Source organism: Arvicola amphibius, chromosome 10 (genome assembly GCF_903992535.2).
Source record: "Arvicola amphibius chromosome 10, mArvAmp1.2, whole genome shotgun sequence".
Taxonomy (NCBI): domain Eukaryota; kingdom Metazoa; phylum Chordata; class Mammalia; order Rodentia; family Cricetidae; genus Arvicola; species Arvicola amphibius.
Window position 1 is genome coordinate 1,315,455 of NC_052056.1, and position 23,826 is coordinate 1,339,280.

The 23,826-nt window shown below is 43.7% G+C and overlaps 1 protein-coding gene across 1 annotated transcript in view; it reads left to right on the forward strand.

Annotated features, from left to right (window-relative positions):
* Dscam (DS cell adhesion molecule) overlaps positions 1-23,826 on the forward strand; it is a 445,545-nt gene that overhangs the window by 201,318 nt on the left and 220,401 nt on the right. The window contains exons 3-7 of the mRNA XM_038345563.2: positions 1,562-1,708; positions 3,405-3,683; positions 6,873-7,148; positions 10,640-10,936; positions 11,653-11,928. Coding sequence (XP_038201491.2) covers positions 1,562-1,708; positions 3,405-3,683; positions 6,873-7,148; positions 10,640-10,936; positions 11,653-11,928 — 1,275 coding nt within the window. The remainder of the gene's footprint in view (positions 1-1,561; positions 1,709-3,404; positions 3,684-6,872; positions 7,149-10,639; positions 10,937-11,652; positions 11,929-23,826) is intronic.

Here is a 23,826-nt window from a genome sequence, read left to right on the forward strand (position 1 = left end):
ATCTTCCCACTTCAAATAATCTGATAAGGAAAATCCCAAGTGCCTTGCACTTGATTGATTCTAGATCCATTGAGTTGATATTCAAGATTAGAGATCACATCTCCTAAGGAATGACAATACTATCCGGCCTCCAAATACATGTGAACTCACTTATGCAGGTACACACGTGAACATGCACAGACAGGAAGATGCTTGTACACCTGCCACACACACTTGAATATGCACAGACATGTAGATGTGTGTACACCTGCACAGACATGAACATGCACAGACATGAAGATACATGTACACCTGTTGCACATGTGAATGTGCACAGACATGAAGATGCGTGTACAGTTGCTACACATCTGAGTGGACACAGATACGAAGAGGAATGTACACCTCCACAGATATAAATGTGCACAGATATTGGAATGTACATATACCTGCACAGATATGAACACACACGCACACAGACAAGACCTGATAATCCTACAACAGTAAACCACAGAAGCTTTCAACTGAACTAAGACAGACAGAAATAAAAGAAGATATTTTTGCATTCTAGTCTTTTTCCATAGTCAAATCACGTCACCTTTCAGGTGGAATCAGATCCCATGAAGAAATATTCCACAGACAGTCCCAGCAGTGACAAAAGTGGCCTGAGCCACCCTCCAACAGATGACAGGGACTTTATGCCAAGGGCCATGTCTATACTTTTACTGGTTTAACTAATGACAGTAAAGCAAGTATCTTTAGTTTTCTCTTTATTTATTTTGCTGTTTTTAATTGAACAGTGTGATGTGTTTAGAACCTTTAAGAACTTTAAATTTTATACTATGAATTTAGGAGTCTGTATTTTCTTTGTTTTTGTTTTCAAGACAGGGTTTCTCTGTGTAGCTTTGGAGCCTGTCCTGGAACTTGCTCTGTAGACCAGACTGGCCTCAAACTCACAATGATCCACCTGCCTCTGTCACTGGAATGCTGGGATTAAACACGTGCGTCACCACTGCCTGGCTGTGGAATCTATATTTTCAAAAGGAAAGAAATCTCACTTTTCTGGAAGCTCTGGTGTTTGATGTCAGAGTCAGTCTGACTGTCTTTGCAATCTGATCACACAAATGGGAACGAGACCACATCCAGAATGTGGACCGGGGAGCCGAGCACAAATCCTCCTTCCTGAGATGAAAACAGGAACTGTCAGTTTTTAGATTTGTTATTTCAAAGCTAGCTGAAAGAGAACCAGACACCCTCAAACACAGAGTTGAACTTTGACCTGGTAGTCATACTTGTAGTGGTCCACTGCCTTTGGCTCTTAGAGGATGTCTGTCTGCCCCTCTTCTGTAAGATCCCTGAGCCGCCAGGGTGGGGTGAGGAATATGTTCATCTAGGGATGAATGTTCTGAAGTCTCGTTCTCTGCACCTAGATCAATTGTGTGCCACTGTATTACCCATGTCTACTGTGTAATGAAGCTTTTCTGTTGAGGGCGGAGAGACACGCTAATCTACAGGTTTAATGCTGAGTTGTTAGGGGTCTGTTCGTACCCCGTTTTCACAAAGTCATTGCTTCTGTTTGTTTCAGGATCTAGATTTCTCATCACATCCACGGGAGCCTTGTATATTAAAGATGTACAGAACGAAGACGGCCTGTACAACTACCGCTGTATCACGCGGCACAGATACACCGGGGAGACAAGACAAAGTAACAGCGCGAGACTGTTCGTATCAGGTGAGAGAGCAGTTTCGGGGTACACCGGGGAGACGAGACAAAGTAACAGCGTGAGTCTGTTCGTATCAGGTGAGAGCACAGTCTCGGGGCAGCCTACGTCTTTGTACTGCCCCCCTACCCGGGTCAGTTCTTGATGTCTTATCCAAATCGGAAGAATTTGTGACTCAGTGGGAACCTTCAGCTTTTGCCTCATGTGTTTTTTATAGATCGTAAGTGTCTTTTAAGCCAGCATCCATATAGCAATACAAACACAAATATTCCAACTCATTTTGCAGTTGGGAAGACTATACATTCTTTTGACTGAAATGGTTTTCAGTTTTGGAAGCATGTTCCATGCCCTTGTATTACTATATTTGTATGTTTTTGTTTCTCTTTGAGAGATAAGGCCAATCCCAGTCTGCTTCCAATTGCACTAGTCACAAAAGCCCTGCTGGGACAAAGCTAGGGAAGTGTTCTTTTCAGGACAGTCACCTTGGCACTCAGAGGCTGCTGTGGACAGGGTCCATGGCTGCTCCTTAGGCGGGCAGCAGGACGTGGTGTGGGCCCTACTTTTTTCAGGTAAAGGAGTCATGAGAGCTTAGAGATTTATACCAAGATTTTAAAGAAAAGCTTGGAAAGCTCTCTTAACTGTGATCCTCTGTATTTTACCTCAAAAGGGAAAGACAGCGACTTGCAATGAAAGACTGGACCAAAACCCTCCAAATTGCAGTATGGCAAACAACAAACCCTGCTGTTTCATGGCCTGTATCCAGGGCACACATGGTATCATGACGAGAGCTCAGTTTTGCACAACCCTGTTGCCACTAGACTTGGCCTCCTGCATTACACATGACCTCCTCCCAGGGCCTGTTCAGTCCAGCACCTGCAGCTTCACTAGAAAGAACTCCCACGTTCCTGGCATTCCTGACACCCTGGAGAATGCAACTGGAGCATCACCATCCCACATCCATGTGTAGTCTGCCTAGGTGCTTTCTACTGGAACTTTGATCACACTGCACATTGTTTGTTCTTAAGCTATGGAGAAAGATGAAATCCCATTATTTTTAGCCCCATGGACAGAAGTGGGGCTGTGAAGCTATGTAAAACAGGGCAAGCCGAGAAAGACAAGAACCTCATATTCCCATCCATATGTGACCTTTAAACACAAAATCAAGCTGAACGTAGACTAGTGATATCTAGAAGGTGGAAAGGGGCTTGGATTCGGTCAGTACCAACTGCATGCATGTATTGAAATATGTTATCAAACCCCCATAGTATGTACAGTTGATACTGCTAACCAAAAGTAAACAAGTCTAAAGCATCTAAAATGAATAAAGAGATATTATAATAAACCCCTTTATCCTGTGAAATAAATTTTGCTAATTTAACTGCTCTCTTTGCCATTACTGAGAGGAGCTGTGTGATGTGTTCCATTACCATAAGGTAATCAATCCCCTTCTTGGCTGATCTGGCAACTCCTGCCTGAGCACGCTGACTCCAGGTATTTCTACAAAGCAAGAATCAGCAGCCAGAGCTCTGTCCAGGGTTCAGACTTTCCTGAGTTATGAACAGAACAGATCTGTTTGTCTGTTTTAGAGATCCATGGCCGCGGTGGGCAGGAGGTACAGGAACGCTGTGTGAACGCCCACATGTGATCCTCAGTCGCCACACATAATCCCTGCCTTTGGCCTTTGACAGTTGCGTTTTTCTTCTGCAGACCCAGCGAACTCAGCCCCATCCATCCTGGATGGGTTTGACCACCGCAAAGCCATGGCGGGGCAGCGTGTGGAGCTACCCTGCAAAGCGCTTGGGCACCCCGAGCCGGACTACCGCTGGCTGAAGGACAACATGCCCCTGGAACTTTCTGGGAGATTCCAGAAGACAGTGACGGGGCTGCTCATCGAGAACAGCCGCCCCTCGGACTCAGGCAGCTACGTGTGTGAAGTATCCAACCGATACGGCACTGCCAAGGTGATAGGCCGCCTGTACGTGAAACGTAAGTTGGACGGTAACTGGAAGAGGTGGCGTTAAGCCGCACGGTTGGTGTCAGAGGGAAACTAATCATCATCCTTCCCCCCAGCCTTCTTGTGAACTCACAGCATCTGACCTACACACATGGTACCCTGTACCTGGCAGATGGGAGGTTGCCATGGTTACACACCCTGGTTTTGAACTCAAAATTGTCCGATGGCCATGCCTTGAAGTTTTCATGAGGTCACAGTATGGCTGCCTTCCCAAGAAAATACCACCTAGCTGTTGATCATAGTGGCCAATTCTGAAAACAGTCAAGGGAGGGTGTGGTTGTTAGCTCAGTGATAGAAGGCAGGCAAATAATTTATCTTAGCCTCTTTCTAAAAGTTGAATTTCTCAAGAGGGCTGCTATCTATAGAAATCCAGTTTCTAAATTAGTCAGACAATAGACAGTCTTTTCTTTCTGCATTTATTTATTTTGTGTGTGCTGGGGTGGTACTCATGTGCCATCACTCCCATGTAGATGCCAGAAGACAGCCTGTAGAACTGAACCTCTACTTCCATCCTTTGAGTCCCAGAGCTCAAACTCTGATGGTGAACCTTGGCAGCAAGCAGCCTTACCTGATGAGCCACCTCATTGGCCCTTTATTATCTTGTAGAGAACGTTTTTCCATCTTCTCCAGGATCCCTCTTCACTCTACGCTGACCACAGCCTTGAGGAATGCACAGGGGATGCTGATGGCTTCTTGAGATAAAAGGAGGCATAGCTATGGAGTGCACTCTGACCTAGTCTGGAAACATCCTCAAATTTACTAATCTGGAAACCAAAACCAACTTCACATGCCCAGAAGGGTGCAACAAAACCACATTAACTTTAAATTGTATTTTTGAACTGGAGAAATTGAGCTAAGCAGAGAGAGCCTCAAGGTTCTCACCCTTAAGATAGAGGCGCCATGTTAGCATGTGTTAGCATGTTTTTTTGTTCAGCCCAGCACCAAAGTGTGGAATCTACCATAGGTAGTAGCCCACATGCCATCATAGTACCTTAGGTGCATGTGTTTAAATCAAAGACTTGAATGACTACCTAGAACCAGCTATGCTTCCAGAGTCCTCAAGCTCAGTCTAAGGCTGGCTAGCCATAGAAGAGTGTCCCCCACAGCTGTCTTTTCCTGGTTAAACAGCTAAGTCTCACCTAGATGAACCAATTCAATATCAGACAGCCACCAGAGGTGGTACAGTAGACTCCAAATGCTCTCATGGTAATGCAGTCCTCTGTTGTTCCTTCCTGAAGTAACTTTATATCTTAGGGTATTGTGCAGGGTGTCTCAATGAAACTCTGGACATGTGTACTGTTTTTTGCTTTAATATATCCTAATGAATCTAAAATCCTTCGAGTAGTTAGATAATCCCCTTGTCAGTGTGCAAATGACTTTGCTTTTACTGCTCTCTCCAGTGGACTCATTCTCCTATTTCAGGTGTCTCAACAGTTATGGGCACTAGCAAGTCTTTCCAAAGCCCTGGGTTGGATTCCAAGTACACATGACAGCTCACAACCGTCAGTAATTCTGCTTCCAGGGAATCTAGTACCCTTGTCTGACCTCCACAGACACTATTTATGCATATGGTACACTGACATACATTCAGGGAAAATACCCATACACATTAAAATTGTTTTAGACTCTTGAGGCCCCTTTATAAATCTGTTTCAGATTGCCTTTGCAGTTTGCCTCCCACTTTTATACTTCCAAGAATTTCTGTTGCATCCAGACTGAAATAGACGCTGCCTTACCTGTGCTCCGTGCACTCTGAAACCCTCTTTCTGCTCTCTGGATGTAGTGATGAGCAGTGGGCCACGTTCCCGCTGCCCTGCTCCCGGCTGCCTGGCTAGCTTATGCCCCGAAATAACAACACACAAACTGTATTCATTTAAACACTGCCTGGCCCATTAGTTTCAGCCTCTTATTAGCTAATTCTCACATATCTTGCTTTAACCCATATCTAATAATCTATGTAGCACCATGAGGCGGTGGCTTACAGGGAAGATTCTAGCGTACGTCCATCTTGGGCCGGAGCTTCATTGCATCTGACCCAGAGAGGAGAGGCATGGCGATTGCCCGAGGCATCTGCCTTACTCCCAGAATCCTGTTCTGTCTACTCTGCCTATCTAAATCCTGCCCTATTAAAAAGCCAAGGCAGTTTCTTTATTAACCAATGAGAGTCCTCCATCATCTGGATGAGGATTTCCTGGTCCTTGTTGCACATCAGTTTTGTTACTCTGGCTGTAACACTCATTCTGTTGGCTCGGTCAATCCACACACTGATGACTGAAGATTTGTACTCTAAAAGAGTGACCGTCGGAAATACTGGGGACAGGTAGATGAAGCTTATTGGCTCTAATCATATTTCCAGTGAATTTGGTTAAGACATGTCAACTATAAGTAACTATTTCTTCTTCTGGCAATGAAGACAGCAACAAAATTTTATGTAGCGACAGCTTACGAGGAGTATCCAGTTGTTTTTGGCACATGCTTATTAAACCATGGAATAGCTGCTCATCTGTCTCACCTGTGAGTTCAAACCTTGGCACCTGTTAAAATGCTGTCTGGATGTTCTTCCTTTGAGTTAGGTTTGTGGAATTGGAAACTGGGATTTCAAAGACTGGAATTCCATCCTTGTTCCAGTGAGTGAGCCATACATTAAAGGAAAACACTGTGGTCACATGTCTGAACCCAGTCCTTTTCTTGTTAGCCATGTGTAATAGGCCCAAATGTGGGAGTGGACTAAGGCAAAGCCATCAGTGTTCTTAGTGGACTAAGGCAAAGCCATCAGTGTTCCCTTGGGACAAAGCCAGCAAGGTTTATATTTTCATACCCGTGAACGTGTGGGTAAGTAGCATATTGCATTTCTTAGTATGCGTGGATCAAAACTATCTCATGTGCACTGAGGAAGGAGTGTAACCAATACTGTGCTACTTGGTATATATGAAGAGGAGGACCATTAAAGCTATAAAGGAGGGTCAATCCAAACAGAATGGTGCCCCAAATAACACTTACGTGGTCCCCCAAAGTAACACTACATGTGCGCCCCCAAATAACTGATGAAGTACCTGACAGTTACACCTTGGTCTCAGTCAAAGCCCAGAGTGTTATTTAAGTAGTGTCAATACCCAGTGATGTTTTATTCTCTCTCTCTTTCTCCCTCTCCTACTCCCCAGAGCCACTGAAAGCCACCATCAGTCCCAGGAAGGTTAAAAGCAGCGTGGGCAGCCAGGTCTCCTTGTCCTGCAGCGTGACGGGAAATGAGGACCAGGAACTCTCCTGGTACCGAAACGGTGAAATCCTCAATCCTGGGAAAAACGTGAGGATCACAGGGCTGAACCACGCAAACCTTATAATGGATCACATGGTCAAGAGTGACGGGGGTGCCTACCAGTGCTTTGTGCGCAACGATAAGCTGTCTGCTCAAGACTATGTCCAGGTGGTTCTTGAAGGTCAGTGGGCAGCATTGGAGGGTGGGATGGGAAGAGCACCGTGCAACACCACTCATAGGGGAAGATTGGCCACACTACCTTCCTTTCCGTCTATTAACTCTGAGCTCACTAGATCAAGCAAGGGGAATCAGTGTTCGGATAAGGGAGATGGAACAGTGTTGAATGAGAAGTGTGACCTGGAAGATGAACGCTTCCCACTCAGTGTTTGAAGTTACTTGCCGAAAGATCAGCATTTGAAACTGGAGCCTCGGGTCTGTTGCCCAATTTGTTATCCTCTAGATGTTACTTTTAGTAACGCCTTGTTTGGGGTCTGTGTGATGCATAAAAAGGGTGTTTGCTTGGGGTCCACCTGATAAGTACATTGTGGGGTGTTTAGGGGCATTTCTGGCCTCAACACTCTTGATTCCAACAGTTCCTCCTCCAAGTTGTGACCACACACACACACACACACACACACACACACACACAAAATGTTTCCAGATACAGACAAAACTTCCCTGAGCTGTGAGGCATGGACAGGATTATCCCACATTTAAGAAGATGTTAATGTCTTCAGTCGGATGTTTGTTTGAAAATTTGACCTCTGGTTGGTGGCATTGTCTGTAGCCTGGTCAATACGTCCCCAGATTTAGTTGTGAGGAATGTGTGAGGAATTGCCTTGGGGTAGAATAACATGGGCTCTGTTTGCTTTTCTTAATTGGTTATGAGTACTTCAAGCTCATCCGTCATCCAGGGAATGGAGCTGTGACAGGTGACATTTAAGCATGGTATATATTTATCACCACATAATTGAAATGGCTCCTGTCTATGTACTTGTGTGTCTTGATGGGAATTGTATCATTAGCTATCATTTAAAATCCATCCATTATCAATTGGTGAAAGTGATGAAATTATTTTTTTCTATAGCCCGAGGATAGAATAAGTAAAACCCATTATCACATGTGAGTAAGTCTAAATCTGTCTGATGCTGAGAAGAGTTCCATTATTGTGCCTTTAACCTTAGCTACTTTGTAGAAATCAGCAAGCTTAGCAATGATAATCCGAGCACCACTGCATAGAGTGAGGTTTATGATGCAGAGGTTAAATGACTTGAAGGCACAGCCCTTGTGTTAAATGCCTGACACACTTCACACATAATAATTAAGAGCAAAAAGTAATCAATTTGCTTGAAGTTGGAACTGCCAGTCAAGATGCACCCTGGTCCTCCCAAAGTCACTATTTTTAGCTTCTCTGATAAGGAAAAAGAAGAGATTATCTGTCCAGGACCTGTTACCTTGGTAACTGTCTCAAGTAACTAAGAAAACCTAAAGAGCATATTGATCATCCACAATGATATTAAAAGGGTTCCCGTTATCAGAGTGACAGCTAAGCAGATTACAAAGACACTCGGGTTCCACTGGGAAAATAATGTCTGCCTTCATCTTCACAAAAGCAGCCACTCTAATAGAAAGTGGGTGTGGGGCTCAGAGAACTCGCCCCAACTTACTTATCTCGTGTCAGCTTCCTTTGAGGATGAGAAGATTCATTTCATTTTCCTCTTTTTGAAAAGGTGATAGTGCTAATGTCACAAAAGAAAGAATGCATATCTAGAAAGAATGCATATCTAGAAAGAATGCATATCTAGAATGCATATCTAGAAAGAATGCATATCTAGAACGCTTGACAGTATTCTCTCGGGAGCTCCCATGGTTCCCACTGTAAGAAACAGATTAAGATAAAGTTATAATAATCTCAGCGTACAGTGGACTCTCTATGACTGTGAATGGAGCCTTCGCCAGGAGGCTGAAATCCCTGGAACCTGTAACGGTGGGTTTGTTGTTGAAACAGAATAACCAGGAAACACAACAAAAATAAGAGATAAGCAGTTCATGTTCTAGGAGTGAAGAAGTAGCAACTATAAAGCCAGCTTTTGTGTCCATGAAAATGGCACTTAGAATGGGCAAACAATGTGTAGAAAAGTGAGAACACTCCAGAGCAAACGGAATGATGGACTGGTCACTGGGAGGAAGGGACAGGGACAGTATGATGACTGCATCAACTCAGTCCAGTGGTGCTGAACCTAGAAGGAAATCATAAATCTTAAAGGAATATAGAATTGTGTCCTAATTTTGAGACAGGACACAGAAATGCTAAGGACAAAAGTATAAAGAGAACCACTTGGAAGAAACTGTTTTAGAGACACATACTTGTAGGTATTCGCTATGCTGCATGTACACTAACTAGTACATGTACACAGGTGTTCAGTACACTGCCTGTACACTAGTACATGTGCACAGGTGTTCAGTACAGTGCATGTACACTAGTACATATGCACAGGTGTTCAGAACAGTGCATGTACACTTGTACATGTATACAGGTGTTAGGTACACTGCATGTACACTAGTACATGTACACAGGTGTTTGGTATACTGCATGTACACTAGTATATGTACACAGATATTAGGTACACAACATGTACACTAGTACATGTACACAGGTATTTGGTACACTGCACGTTTATCTGACAGGAACCATGTGTAATTTGAAAAGAGCACCAGACAAATAGATGTTTTAAATTTTTTAACATATATTTACTTATATTTTACATATATTCTAAAAGTCAGAGTTGAAAAGAGGGTTCAGCTGTTCAGAGCACTGACTGCTCTGGCTGAGGACCCAGGCTCCCAGCACCCAATGGTGATTCACCACAGCCTGTGACCCCAGTTCCTGGGGACCTGACACTTTCTCCTAGCCTCTGAGGACACTCTACACATGTGATATACATACATGTATTTTTCAAGGCAAGAAATGAAACACTCAAGAGTATTCTAGACTCCAGGGAACTAAAGCGACATAGATGTAAATATGATATGTAATACTGATGGGACTTGAAAAGTATTTTTTAACATGTCAAAGTTCTTTTCTCATCACTGAAAATAGAAGTAAAATGTTTGCATCCCATGGGTCCTATGCTACCAACCAACAAGTAGGAGAAACAAATTTGTCTGAGGGCTTCCTCCAGCCATGAACACTTGAGCTAGAATGAAGAAATAAAGGTTCAGGAACCCCAGGGCAGAGAAATGAAATGTTTAGCATGATAAAGCCAACGGCATGTCTCCCAGTACCTTTCTTTTTTAATCGTAAACTGTCTCCTATGGGCTATCTGTGCAAACATTAAGGGAAACTAGATAAAGCAGCTTTGGGAGTGTGCAGAATCCTCCTCTGTGGCTTCCGGTGGGCACATGCATGTTTGAACTGCAGTCCTGGGATTTCTCACATTTATCAGGGACTTCTGAATTGCATCATCTTTCACTCTGGTAAGGCCATCAGGAAAGAGATGCTAACTCCCAGGACTCTTTCCTGTTCCTTGGAAGCTGATGTTTCCCTAGAGTAGGGCCCATTGGGAAGGTACTGACCAACCGCTTAACTTTCTCCCAAGCAATAAACAATTTACTTGGTAACAGTTTGCCATATGTATGCGCCACTTCCTTTCTTGTTTTGCCTCCCTGCAGATGGAACTCCCAAAATCATTTCTGCCTTTAGCGAGAAAGTGGTGAGCCCTGCAGAGCCAGTGTCCCTCGTGTGCAATGTGAAGGGAACGCCCTTGCCCACGGTCACCTGGACCCTGGACGATGACCCCATCCTCAAGGGCAGCGGCCACCGCATCAGCCAAATGATCACATCTGAGGGGAACGTGGTCAGCTACTTGAACATCTCCAGCTCCCAGGTCCGGGACGGGGGCGTCTACCGCTGCACCGCCAACAACTCGGCCGGAGTCGTCCTGTACCAGGCTCGAATAAACGTAAGAGGTGCTTGTCAAATCAGCTCCTCGAACAAACACACACAACTCATTGTAGCGGGGATGGGTGTTGCATGCTCGGGCTGAGCCTTGCAATGCGGGTGGAGGAGCCGTCCCTCCTTCTCCCTGCCCCCTCCTCAGGAATGGCGCTGGTTGGCCGGTGTTGAAAATGGCATTTTGGTCTCTGTAGTCAGCTTGTCTACTTTATGTCCTCTTCCACCTATCCACTGGATCTTTTTTTTTTTTCTGTTTTATTCTCTGCATGCCCTTTCCTCTTTCCTTTTCTCCTGTCTCATGACATCCACGGTAAGCCTTCCCATCCACAGTACCTAACTCACATCCATAGCGGCATAACCTCCATCTTCATGATCCACCTGACAGAGTCGATCGATCGCTGTCAGCGTTCTCACCGGAAGAGCTGGCCGTGAAGTGTAGACTAGTTACCTTTTATTAGTTAAAACTGTCTTTTATCTTGTAAATCAAAATATTTTCATAGAAGTAGCTGATGAAAAGATTTTAGCATTCATTGACTCATTTGGAGAGTAGTAAAAGAAAAAAAATCTTTTTAGTAGGAAATGCCAAATGCCAAGAAACTGAGACAAAAAAAAAAAAAAAAGGTGTGCTTACATAAAAATAATTGGTTTTCACCAAAGGAAAGGTGTACCCATTTCCTTCCATGACATGTGCCCTTAAATTATTTTCAAGAGTTTCCTTGTGTCTCTCCAGGGCCTGCAAGCATCAGACCAATGAAAAACATCACTGCAATAGCAGGGCGGGACACCTACATCCACTGCCGCGTCATTGGCTACCCATATTACTCCATCAAGTGGTACAAGAACGCTAATCTGCTTCCTTTCAACCACCGCCAGGTGGCATTTGAGAACAATGGGACTCTGAAACTCTCAGACGTACAGAAAGAAGTGGACGAGGGGGAGTACACCTGTAATGTGCTGGTACAGCCGCAGCTCTCCACGAGCCAGAGTGTCCACGTGACCGTGAAAGGTAACCCCGCCCCCAACCTGTCCCATGCAACTCCTTTCCGAGCCCGGCTCTTGGGATGGGGCCATCTCAGAATCTGGGTAGAGTTGGGGAGTCATGAAGACTCATAGATGGGAGGTGTGTTAAATGTTGTCTGTATGATCCTGGATCCTCACAGGACTTGAACTGGGTGTCATTTTCTCTGAAGGTGAGTTTGTGGCTTTAACATTTCCAGAAGACATATTATTGACTTTGCTTTCTAGTTTTCTATCAGATCAATTTTAGAACATGTATCTTTCTTCCTCGGAAGACACCATCAGCAAGCTCTGTAGATCCTAATAGCAAAAGACTCTTTTATGGTGGACAAAGATTCATCTTGAGTGGGCAAAGGAGAAGGGCCAAGCATCCCTATGGCTCATGTGGGGACCCATGGCTAACAGCTCGTCTTTCCAATTAAATTGGCCATTACATCATGTCATATACATGGCTTCCAACAGTCAGGATAACCTCTAAAGTTTCTGCAATACCATCTCAAAGTCTTTGCTCACAACAAGCAATGAAGTGTCAGGTTCACCAAGGACACACAGCAGATGCTTGGGGGAGCCATTCCTTTTCTTCCCAAGTCAGTCACCCCAGCCAAACATAAAATGAAGGTTTTGCATCAATGAAAATACCTTCCATGCAATACACCATGAAGAAGGTCCTGATGTGTTTTAAAACAGCTTGCCTATGGTATGAGCACTCTCCAGCCATGCTGAGCTGCCTCCCTGAACTATCAGACGTCTCCCAGGTACTAGGAGACATTACCTGCCTGTCTCTCTGTGTGGACAATGCTGCTGTCACAGGGCAGTGGATGGGACCCTGGGGCCTCGGCATCAACTACGGCAGGGCACTGGAGCACAGCAGTGATCACCACCAAGGGTCTTCCAGTGGCAAAAATACGTAGATTTCATATGGATGTTCCAAACTCCTTTTATCCAAAGCATATTAGATTTACTTTTATTCTAAGAAACATCTATAAACACGTGCACTCACAAAAAAAAAATGGTCCATTATAAAAATATGGCATATGTTGTATATTAGACACTTGTACTTAAGGATTTTGAATCTTTATTAAATTGCTTCATGCCTTATTTTTTTTCTAAAATAATTACAAATCCTTAGTAAAAGAGAGTAGCACTTAATGAAAGCGAGGCCCTCTTCTGGTGTTGCGCAATCCTTCATCACTTAGGAAGCAGCTGAGCCGTGCCGGGCACCATCCCTGAGCAGCGGATGTGATGGTGACACATGAGACATGAGCTCTCTTTTGAGGGGCTTTCCCCTGCAGGAGAGGCAGTCGTCAGACAAGCACAAAAGACAGAGCACATAAGCCATAAAGCACCTGAGCGTGTGCATGACTGTGCAGAAAATTGAACCTCCACAATGGTGTAAGTGTATGTTGCCATGGAGATACGGGAGGCACATCACTGAATGTTTTCAGTTCGCTGTCTTAAGATACATCACACGCTTGGACGAGTGTTTCACCCACACGCCATCTCCTGATTGGATCAACATTTGCAGATGACTTGGCTCACTGAGATTAGAGGCTCTTTTGAATATTAACACAATTCGTTGCACAACATCAAAATATCAAGTTACTACTATCACACGAACTCAAAGGCACTGGGACTTGAGTTTTGTTATTTGGGACATCATCAGCTGCGATTCTAGGAGTTGACAGCCTTCCACCTCTCTCTTCCAACAGAGTCTACCAAATACACAAGTCTGCCTGGCTAGCATTTTAGGGAGCCATTCTAGCAGAAAACAGTTGGAATTTCATGAGCAAAGCAGCTAGTGGCTTGAACTCCCACAGGCCACGGTGCTTTCCTTATAGATATCTGTCCTCTCATGCTGCTTAGGTCTCTGGCCAGTTTTTTCCCATCAAACAATCAAATAAAACCAACTGAGACCCAGAAACAGAACCCTCGGGGTACATGGCGGGAAACCCTTGGTGATCACTGCTGTGCTCCAGTGCCCCTGCCGTAGTTGATGCTGAGCCCCAGGGTCTCATCCACTACCCTGTGACAGACAGCAGCAATGCAAATGCCCACACAGAGACACAGGCAGGTAATACTTCTGCATTGTAATGAAAGAAGCTTTCTTTTTGTGATCTCCTCGCATGTGCGCAGATTCCCCAGAAATCTCTAAGCTACATTTGAAAATATTTAATATAGCTTAAAATGTAGCTAGCTACAAATTACCCATTCTGTAGTTAAATCCTAATGAATGGTTATAATGAAGGATTCAACAAATGAACTTGTGTCTGCCCTTCCCATTGGCCTGCTATTAAGATTTGTTCCTTCAAGAGCACCTGATGGAAACATGATGGTTTAGATATAAATTGATGCAAATATTTTGATACTAAATTTTGGAGACATAAATTTAAGCAAGGGACAGTAGTTTGATTAATAAAAATCCAGACACATATTTGGGTTCATCCTGAAGATCAGAAAAGTAAAACAGTTATCACTGGCTCTTACCTCTACCTCAGTCTGAAATGGCGATCCTGCCTCCAGGAGTCTCAGAATGAGACTGTGTCTGAAGCTTGTCTCCTCCCATCTTATATTTCCTTTCACTGCTGGGATTAAAGGCGTTCACCACTACCGCCTGGTTTCTATGGCAAACTAGTGTGGCTACTGGGATTAAAGATATGTCACCACTGCCTGGTCGGTAAGGCTGATCAGTGTGGCTGTTTTATTCTCTGATCTTCAGGCAAGTTTTATTTATTAAAATACAAATAAAATATTACTACAAAGTACAATTAAATAATTAACTTTGAGTCTTAAAGCTTGCTGGACCAGCATAAATTGATATGTTATTGCTGATCCTGTTAATTGCCATAAATCAACTCCAAATATCTTAGGCCGAAAAGAATAATATTTTGGTCTTATAACCAATAAACATGATCTCAGAAAAGGATTTAGACAGGTAGTCTTGTGTTTGTGGATTTTTATGATGCATGTATAATACAGTACAAAATTATCAGTTCCAGTGTAAGGCTATCCAGAGGAAACTGTTATCACATGTTACATTTCAGTACAGTGCTTTTTGGGAAGCAAGTACTAATAACTGAACTTATTGGCAGGCAGATATGGCTAGATTTTATATTTGCAGTGTTTAAGGATGTGGACAGGGAAGGGTAGGAGACAATAGAGTGTTGGGGTGCAGGTGTATACAGCGTAAGCACTGAGTATAGACAGAACAAAGGTCAAGGGTGCTCCTGTGCGGCTGGAGGAAGCAGAGCAAGCACCTTGACTGCAGAAGATGAAGAACTTAATGGGCCATGGTAGAAGGCCTTTTCCGAGCGGGCATGGTAGGCCAGGACTTGTGTGTGAGGGTCTGGGCTTCTCTGAGTTGGGAAGAGCTTGCCAGATGATTTTGGACAAAGAAGCCACACAACCTGAACTGGATTTAAACAGGCAAGGACACTGGTGAGTCCAGGGCTGAGAACAGAAGAGGTCACACAGTGAGGAGGTTGAGTCACGGGGAGGAGGGTGGCAGTGTGGACCAGGAATGTGCATTCGAGGTGGAGGATAGATCCAAATTCTGTGTGGTCACCGATGGATCCAACGTGCTTATGACAGAATGAAAGACACCAGGCGACACAGATTTTTAGTGTGAACAATGGGAGAAAAGAGGACTTACATCTACAGAATAAGCAAAGGATTTGGGAGAAACATCTGAGAGAAGAAGTTATACCAGATGCGAATGTGCCAAGGTTGAAATCTTTCACAAAGACATTCATTGAGTAGGGAGGAATAGTTAGCAGGCTCTCTACAATTGTGGGTTCCTCATCTTCAGATCAGCAAACTGATCGTTGAAAACCAGGGGTTGGGGAAATGTCACAAGTATGAGGACCTGAGTTTGATCCCCATTACCTACATTAAACAAACAAACAACAAACAAAAAAGACATGATATATGTTTGTATTTCTAGCACTGACAGATAAGACAGAGATAAGAGGGACACTGTGTTTGCTGGTTGGTAAGCATAACTCTAAATCAGTGAGTGGTGTGGAAAGTCTACCTCTACAAATACAGTGGGGAGCGAGGAAGACATTGGATTTCAACCTTGAGCCCTTTTACACACACACACACACACACACACACACACACACACAACTGTAAGTAGATGTGTCCCTGTCCCAACACCCTGGTTCCAGATAAACACATAGAGACTTATATTAATTACAAATCCTTGACCAGTGGCTCAGGCTTATTACTAACTAGCTCTTACATTTAAATTAACCTATTTCTATTTATGTATTGGCACATGGCTTAGTTGCTTTACCTGTCCCTGCTTCCTAGGCAGCTGGAATGTGTCTCTCCTGACTCTGCCTTTCTTCTTCCCGTAATTCTCATTTTGTCTTTCCTGCCTAAATTCCTGCCCCACTATTGGCCTGTCAGCTTTTTACTAACCAGTGAGAGTAATTCATACATTCATAGTGTAGAAAAGGATTGTTCCACAGCAAATCACATGCTTGAAAATATTTTAGAAATTTCCCCCAAACAAACCATGAGTGTATGCTTGCTAAGAATTGTCCAAGTCTCGTGTGAATGTTGTGTGTGCACACCTCACAGGAGCTTCACACCCTGCCTCAGGTGCCATCCCTTTGTAGAACTTTCTTGTCATTATTCCTTAAACAAGAATATATAGCAACTGCCCCATACTTGGGTATTATGGGTTATCTAAAAATGACGGAGCATCTACAGAGGATAAGAGCTGGCCATAAGCCAGTATGAGACCATTTCACAGATGAGATTTAAGCGCTTTTAGTGTCTTTGGAACCAAGGGATTCAGAGGGACAGCTGTGGGTGACAGAGGTGTTCTGGAATCCAGCATGTAGACTGGATGCATCATCCAGTAGACAATGTGCATTGCTGTGGCCAGAATGTGACAAACCAAGTCATCCCTCATGCAGGCTGACAAACTGCTCAGCCCCTTAGTCACGCTTACATGGAGACCTGTCAGTCATCTGAGGTCCAAGTCTGACATTGGACTGTGACGTTTACATTGACCCTTTTAATTCCCTACATCAGTGTGTTCTCCTCAACCTTCTTAGGGGAAGTATAGGATCCCAAATAAAATTGTACTCTCATGGTTTATAGCTGGAGCTCCTGATGCTGTCGACTTTTGCCAGCTGTTTGCTATTGTTGAGCTGAGCAAGTTCAAGCCTGACCAAATGCCAGCATGGGATAGGGAGGAGAGCGCAAAATCGCACCACAAGCTAAGAGCTACTGGCAATTGATAGCTGCTGAGAGAGCATGCTTTAAGATTGTAGCCTCTGATAAGTTCACCATGGTCCAATGGAAGGCCACACTTTCAAGAATACAATGAGGAGACTAAGAGAGATTTACATAGGTCTAATCTACATGGGAAGTAGAAAGTAGAAAAAGACAAGATCTCCTGAGTAAATTGGGAGCATGGGGACCTTGGCGGAGGGTTGAAGAAGAAGAGGAGAGGCAGAGAGAGGAACAGAGAAAAATGCAGAGCTCAATAAAAATCAATAAAGAAAGAATATATGGGCAGCACAAATTGGAGCTGATGGAAATTTTTAAAAGGGAAGACAGAGTTGGGTGTTTAGGGACTAGTGGTGAATCAACAGGAGTTGGGGAAGGGGCAAGTATAATCAAAACACATGGTACAAATTCTCAGAGAAATAAGAAACAATTAGGTGGTGACACTTGCTAGTTATTCTCAAACAGGGGAGGTGGAGATAAGGAGATACCTCATATTTACTGGCCATTCACCTTAGCCTGCTTGTCTAGATCCAGGATGGTAAGAGAACCCTTTCTCAAAAGAAAACAATGTGGATATCACCTGAGGGAAGATAACCAAGGTTATCCTCTGCTATTTACATATACATATATATGCTACATATATATGTATGTATATATACACACACACATATATACACATATATACACACATGTACCTGTGTGTACACATGAACAAACAAACATATACACATATAAACACAAACGTAGACACATGCATACAAACACACAGGCATACACATAATTATACACACAAACACATGCAGACACACAGATATACAAAGGCACACAGAGAGACATACAGACAGAAATACATACACACAAAGACAGAGACAGACAGACCCACAAACATTAAGCATTAAGACATACACAGATTCACTCATACAAACTCTTTCTCCTCTCTCTCTCTCTCTCTCTCTCTCTCTCTCTCACACACACACACACACACACACGCACACACACTTTTGATTTCCATGGGAAATAGGGTTTGACCCACTCAATTCCTATAATACTACTGCAAATGATAAAATCAAACCATTTTTATCTTGTTCCAGGATAATTTTTCAAAACCCTGAATATCTAATTATATATGTAGATGTGCACATGCATGCCGTGTGTGTTCATATATGTAGCCACGTGTCCACACATGTGTCAATGCGTGTGGATTTAAGTGATATTAGGAGAAAGTAATACTTTTCAGTATATATCTTTTTAAAAATAATAATCATGTTCTTTCAGCTTATTTTGTTGCATATGTCTGGATATTTTGGGGGGGGGGAGATAGCGCTCAGCAACGGATTCAGCTGATTCAATCTGTTCATTATTGATTGTGGCTGAGGCTAAGCAGTTCTGAAATATGTTGAACACACTTAGCGGTATGGTTCTGCTGACTCCCAATGCACAGGCAGAAGGGAAAGTCAGGAGCCCCCCCCCCTTTCATTTCATCTTATGCAGTGTTTTATGTAACCATATCTCAAAGCATTTTCCCTCCATGCGTCAGTGCCTTCCTGAACTTGAACGCTGCCTGACTGAGTGTTCTAATTGCTGTAGACCAATGGTGCCAAGAAAGCTAATTGGCTGCTAGATTAAAAAAGTGTCACCTTCTATTTATATTGATATAAAACTTCATAGTTTACAAAACACTTTCCTATGTGCCATCTTAATTAATGCTCACAGTGCCTCTGTCATGGAGTTGAAGCATAATCAGGGAATCAGAAGAAAGGAGAGGAGGCATCTGGTAGCGTAGTCAAGGCTGTCAACTCCAGATACCCCTGCTACATTTTTTAGTCGTTGCTCGTGCTGCATGAGGAGTCAAGGTTGGAGCAAGGAACCATGAAGCCAAAGGGTCTGTGAAGAAGCTATCATAAAAGCCAAGAATATTATTTTCTAAAAATGTAGAACCTGGCTGCGGCAGTAGAATGAGGCTGTGAGTCAAAGTCCAGCCTGGTTTATAAAACAAGATCCTGTTTCAAATCAACAATAACAGAAATTAGGGTAAATCAACACGAAGATCCAACCTGAGATGACAGGAGAGAGAGAATGAGAATTCAAGTGGAGACATGGGTAGTGGATACATAGATCAGTGTGTGAAAGCATTTGCTGTGCATGCGTGAGACACTGAGTTTGATTCCACAGCATCCACATAAATATCTTGGCATGGGTGCATATACCAGTAATATAATCCTCATGTTGTAGGGTAGGACAGGAGGATAGCTTCAGTTCGCTGAGAGACATTCCCTCCAGGGAATAAGGTAGAGAATAATATAGTTAATGGGACATGACATCTTCTGGTGTTCTCATGCGTGCACATGAGAACATACACCCCCCCGACACACACACATTCACCATCACCAACAGGTGTAGTGAGGAATGATGGGGCCGTGTTCCCGCCGCCTGGCTCCCGGCCGCCTGGCTAGCTTATGCCCCAAAATAACAACACACAAATTTTTTTTTCTCATGATTTATTTTTTTTATATTTAAAAATTTCCATCTCCTTCCCTCCTCCTCCCTCAACACACAAATTGTATTCTTTTAAACAGTGCTTGGCCCATTAGCTTCAGCCTCTTACTGGCTAACTCTCACATTTTGATTAACCCATATTTAGTAATGTGTGTAGCACCACGAGGGGAGGCTTACCGGGAAGATTCTAGCCTACGTCCATCTTGGGTCAGAGCTTCATTGCTACTGGCTCAGAGAGGAGAGGCATGGTGACTGCCCGAGGCATCTGCCTCACTTCCCTCTTCCCAGCATTCTGTTCTGTCTATTCCACCCACCTATGTTCTAACCTATTGGGCCAAGCAGTTTCTTTATTTTTTTTTTTTTTTTTTTATTTTTCGAGACACGGTTTCTCTGTGGCTTTGGAGCCTGTCCTGGAACTAGCTCTTGTAGACCAGGCTGGCCTCGAACTCACAGAGATCCGTCTGCCTCTGCCTCCCGAGTGCTGGGATTAAAGGCGTGCGCCACCACCGCCCAGCAAGCAGTTTCTTTATTAATTAACCAATGAAATCATCAGATAGATAGAAGACACACCTACATCAAGCAGTGCTGAGCCTGGCATGGTAGTGAATTCTTATAATCACAGCTCTCAGGAGAGAGGTGCAGCAGGATCTAGAGGTCAAGGCCAGCCTGGGCTATGAGCAGCTGGGATGCCGCCTTCCAATGAGATCATTTTTCAAGACCTTCGCACAGCTGCCGTCATGGGACCCAGTCGTACACAAACACCCTTGGCAGATGGCCCTCAAGATCTCTCACAGTTGCTCATTGGCTGTCCTAACCCTGAATGTCATCAATTGCTACAAGTGTCCAAACTCTGGGCTGAAACTCCCCTCCCCTTGATGGCTGCTACATGCATCTGCTCTTTAGATAGAGTCTGCTATCTCTCTAGTTGCAAGAGAGACTTGTGATATCTTGTATAGAAAGCATAGCATTTTCAGAGTATTTTCTCTTCCAGTCTCCTGTTTACAGAGGTCATTTGTATGTGGTGGAAAAATCTTATCTGTTAAGTGTTGACATTGATTTTCCAGGAGATACTTAGGGAATGCATAGTTTCTGTTACAGTGAATACAAGAGACACTGAGAAATGGCAACATAAAGGTTACATATTAAATGAATGACCTGTGGTAATTTATTGTTACAAACAGAAGTTTAGATTCACCTTTAAATCAGTACTTTGATGGGATCTCAGAAGACTGATGGGATGGGACTGTCAAATTCCCTCTTTCTAGCCCCTCGGGGAAGGATTCCCTGTGTTTGAATAAATGGCCCCAGTCTTCAGCACCTGTGAGGTCTGCTCAGAGCATCCCTCCTAGACCTGTTTTGGTCGATATAGGATGTCGGAGCTGAGCACCCTGTGGCTTCTAGGCTCAGCCTGCTGCACTCCAGGTCCTCTGTGTCTCTCTACATGACTATGCATATCAATAATGCCTCCCCTGCTGGGCATAGCCTCCTTCTTCTAGGACCAGTTTTTCTATGTAGGGCAGCCTTCAGCAGTTCTGCGCTCTGTCCATGGAAGGCAGCCAAGTCCATATGTGAAGCAGGGACTCTATATGTTCCTGAGAGGCCATCTCTAATGCTGCAGGGATCCGCTGTGTTGTGTGCTGCAGAGCTCAGCAGCTCTCTTCCTTTTTGACGACACACTCAAAGAGACACAGCCCTCTGGGCATTTACTGATGTCTCAGAGGAACAGGAGAGGGCCACCTTCAACATGAAGGATGGGTCTCCTTGTTGGAAGGCATAGCCAGCTGTGGAACTTGTGAACAAAGTCCCTGACAGTGCTAGCCACCAGGATATTTGGTTTTGTCAACTTTGTGTGTGGGTCACATTGTTGCCATGTGCCCATACAAAGCCCCTATCTTGCTTTCTTTTTACTTGTCTTGAAAAATGACAGTAACATTGATATAACTCTTCACACACACACATTACACCACATAAACCCGCGTGCGTGCGCGCGCGCGCGCACACACACACACACACACACACACACACACACACATTGAATTGTAGGAAGTGTTTACTTTAAAGAAAACTCTGCCTTTACTCACATACTCAGGCAAATACATATACTAAAAATACAGAGACTCATGGTCCCAACTCTCTGGAATTTATGCTATCGTGGGTATCCCGTAGATATGTCTGGTGTAGTGTGCCCAGAAATTTAGGAACAGAAGTAGAGTTCACAGAGTTTACCTGGTTTTGATCAGTCTCTATATCCCTGGTGCCACTCACTGTTGAGTGAGCGCCTTTCCCTATATCCCAGCCAGGGCCGCTCTCACCGCCTTTTTGGTTGTTGAAGACAGAGCTGGTGTAAACACTATACTTTAATTTAATTCAATGGGTATGAATGTCTTCTATTCTCACAGTTTCACTAGTGCTTATTTTGTATGTGTGCATTAGAAGTCCATCGAAGGGCTAGGAGAAAGCTCAATTCGTAAATTGCTTGCCTTTCAAGCATGAGTATTTTTTCTCCATTCCAAAAAAAAAAAAAAAAACATGAAAACAACAACAAACCAACAACAAGCAAAAAATTGAAAAAAAAAAAAAACGAAAACAGCAAGAGACGGGCACGGTGGCACGGGCTTGTCATCCTAACTGGGGATTTCAGATCCCTGAGGCTCAGTGGCCCATCCAGACCAGTGAGAGACTCCAGATCAACTAACAAGGGATGGCGTCTGAGCTGTCCTTCACAGATGATTGCACAAACACACACCCAGACCAACGCACACAGGAAGCATGTCTAAACAAACACAAAAATTTTCCCAACCCGTCAGACAGGGCTTTTCCGTGTAAATGAGCAAAACCGTGATAGAGTTTTCTTTCCCCTGTACCGTGGGATCCGGTGGCTTCCCTCACCATTGTGAGGATGCAGGACAGCAGAGACGAATCAGAACAGCCATGTAGCCTCAGAAGGGAGCTAGACGTCCTCCCCACCCAGAGTGACTCTGCTCACTTCATTACACACACACCCTCGTGGGCTAAGCATTATCACTTTTCACATAAAAATGATATGCATTTCAGTGTAATCTGATCGCTCTAAGAATACCTTCCACAACAAGCATGAGAGTGCTTTGAGAGCCATCCATGCTCGCCAATCTCCCATGGGGCATCTGGGTGACAGTATTCTGGCCATCCCATTTTTCTTGCCATGAATCTTGGGATTTCTTTGTAGGGTGGAGCTGCCCTTTCTCTGAGAACATTTGACTGTCTTAAGTCTCCAGAGACATATTGCCAACTTCCTTCTTTACATCTCACTTGCTAAAAAAAAACCAACAGTTCCTATTTCTCCTTACTTCAAACATTTTAAGTATCTTTCTCCCATTAATTCTTGAAGTTTTTTTTTTTTTTAAAGAAATTAGGGGAGATGCGCTACTTTCCTGACCTGCTGTGCATGTCCTGCTGATGGCTTTTTAGTTCTTCCCTGCTTTGTTAGCTGGAAACAGGCACCAACTTGAACATTAGCTGACATCAGTCTTCAGAAAAGTGTTAGCCATTTAAATACTGGTTCATTACACATATTATCGATAAAGGTGGTATTGCAGTTCTTACTGAACTCAGAGAAGCTAAGTAAAAACAGATAAATAAACACAAAACTCAGATCATTTATTTTTTTCCAAGGTAATGAGAAACAGTCTGGAGCATGTTAAAATTGTGTCTCCCTCCCCAGCATCCTTTTTTTTGTTCCTAAGAAAGCTAGCAAGATGTTGCTTGATTTGGTATAGAAGGGTCAAACTGAAAGAGACATTGCCCACTTGGCAATTCTTTTCTAGTCATAGTACAAAATAAGTAAGACAACAAAGTCAGAAGGGTACAGCATCCAAAGGCAGCGTTACAGGCAGACCTGGAAGGTTACTGACAAAGTATATATGTTCTCTTTCATATATAGCATCCTCCTGTAGGCAGATTCTCCAGTAAAACAGCTTTTAGAGCAGTGTTTCCCTCATAGAACTTAAGTACATCCCGAAATTTCTCTAAATACATCTCCAAATCCAACTTAGTTAACTCATGACTACCTTTTGAGGAAAGTAGGCATTTTTAACACCTTCGACTTTACATGGTTCAGACTGTTGAAGTGTGCCAAGATGTGATGTTAAGGAAATCCTGCTACTGAGCC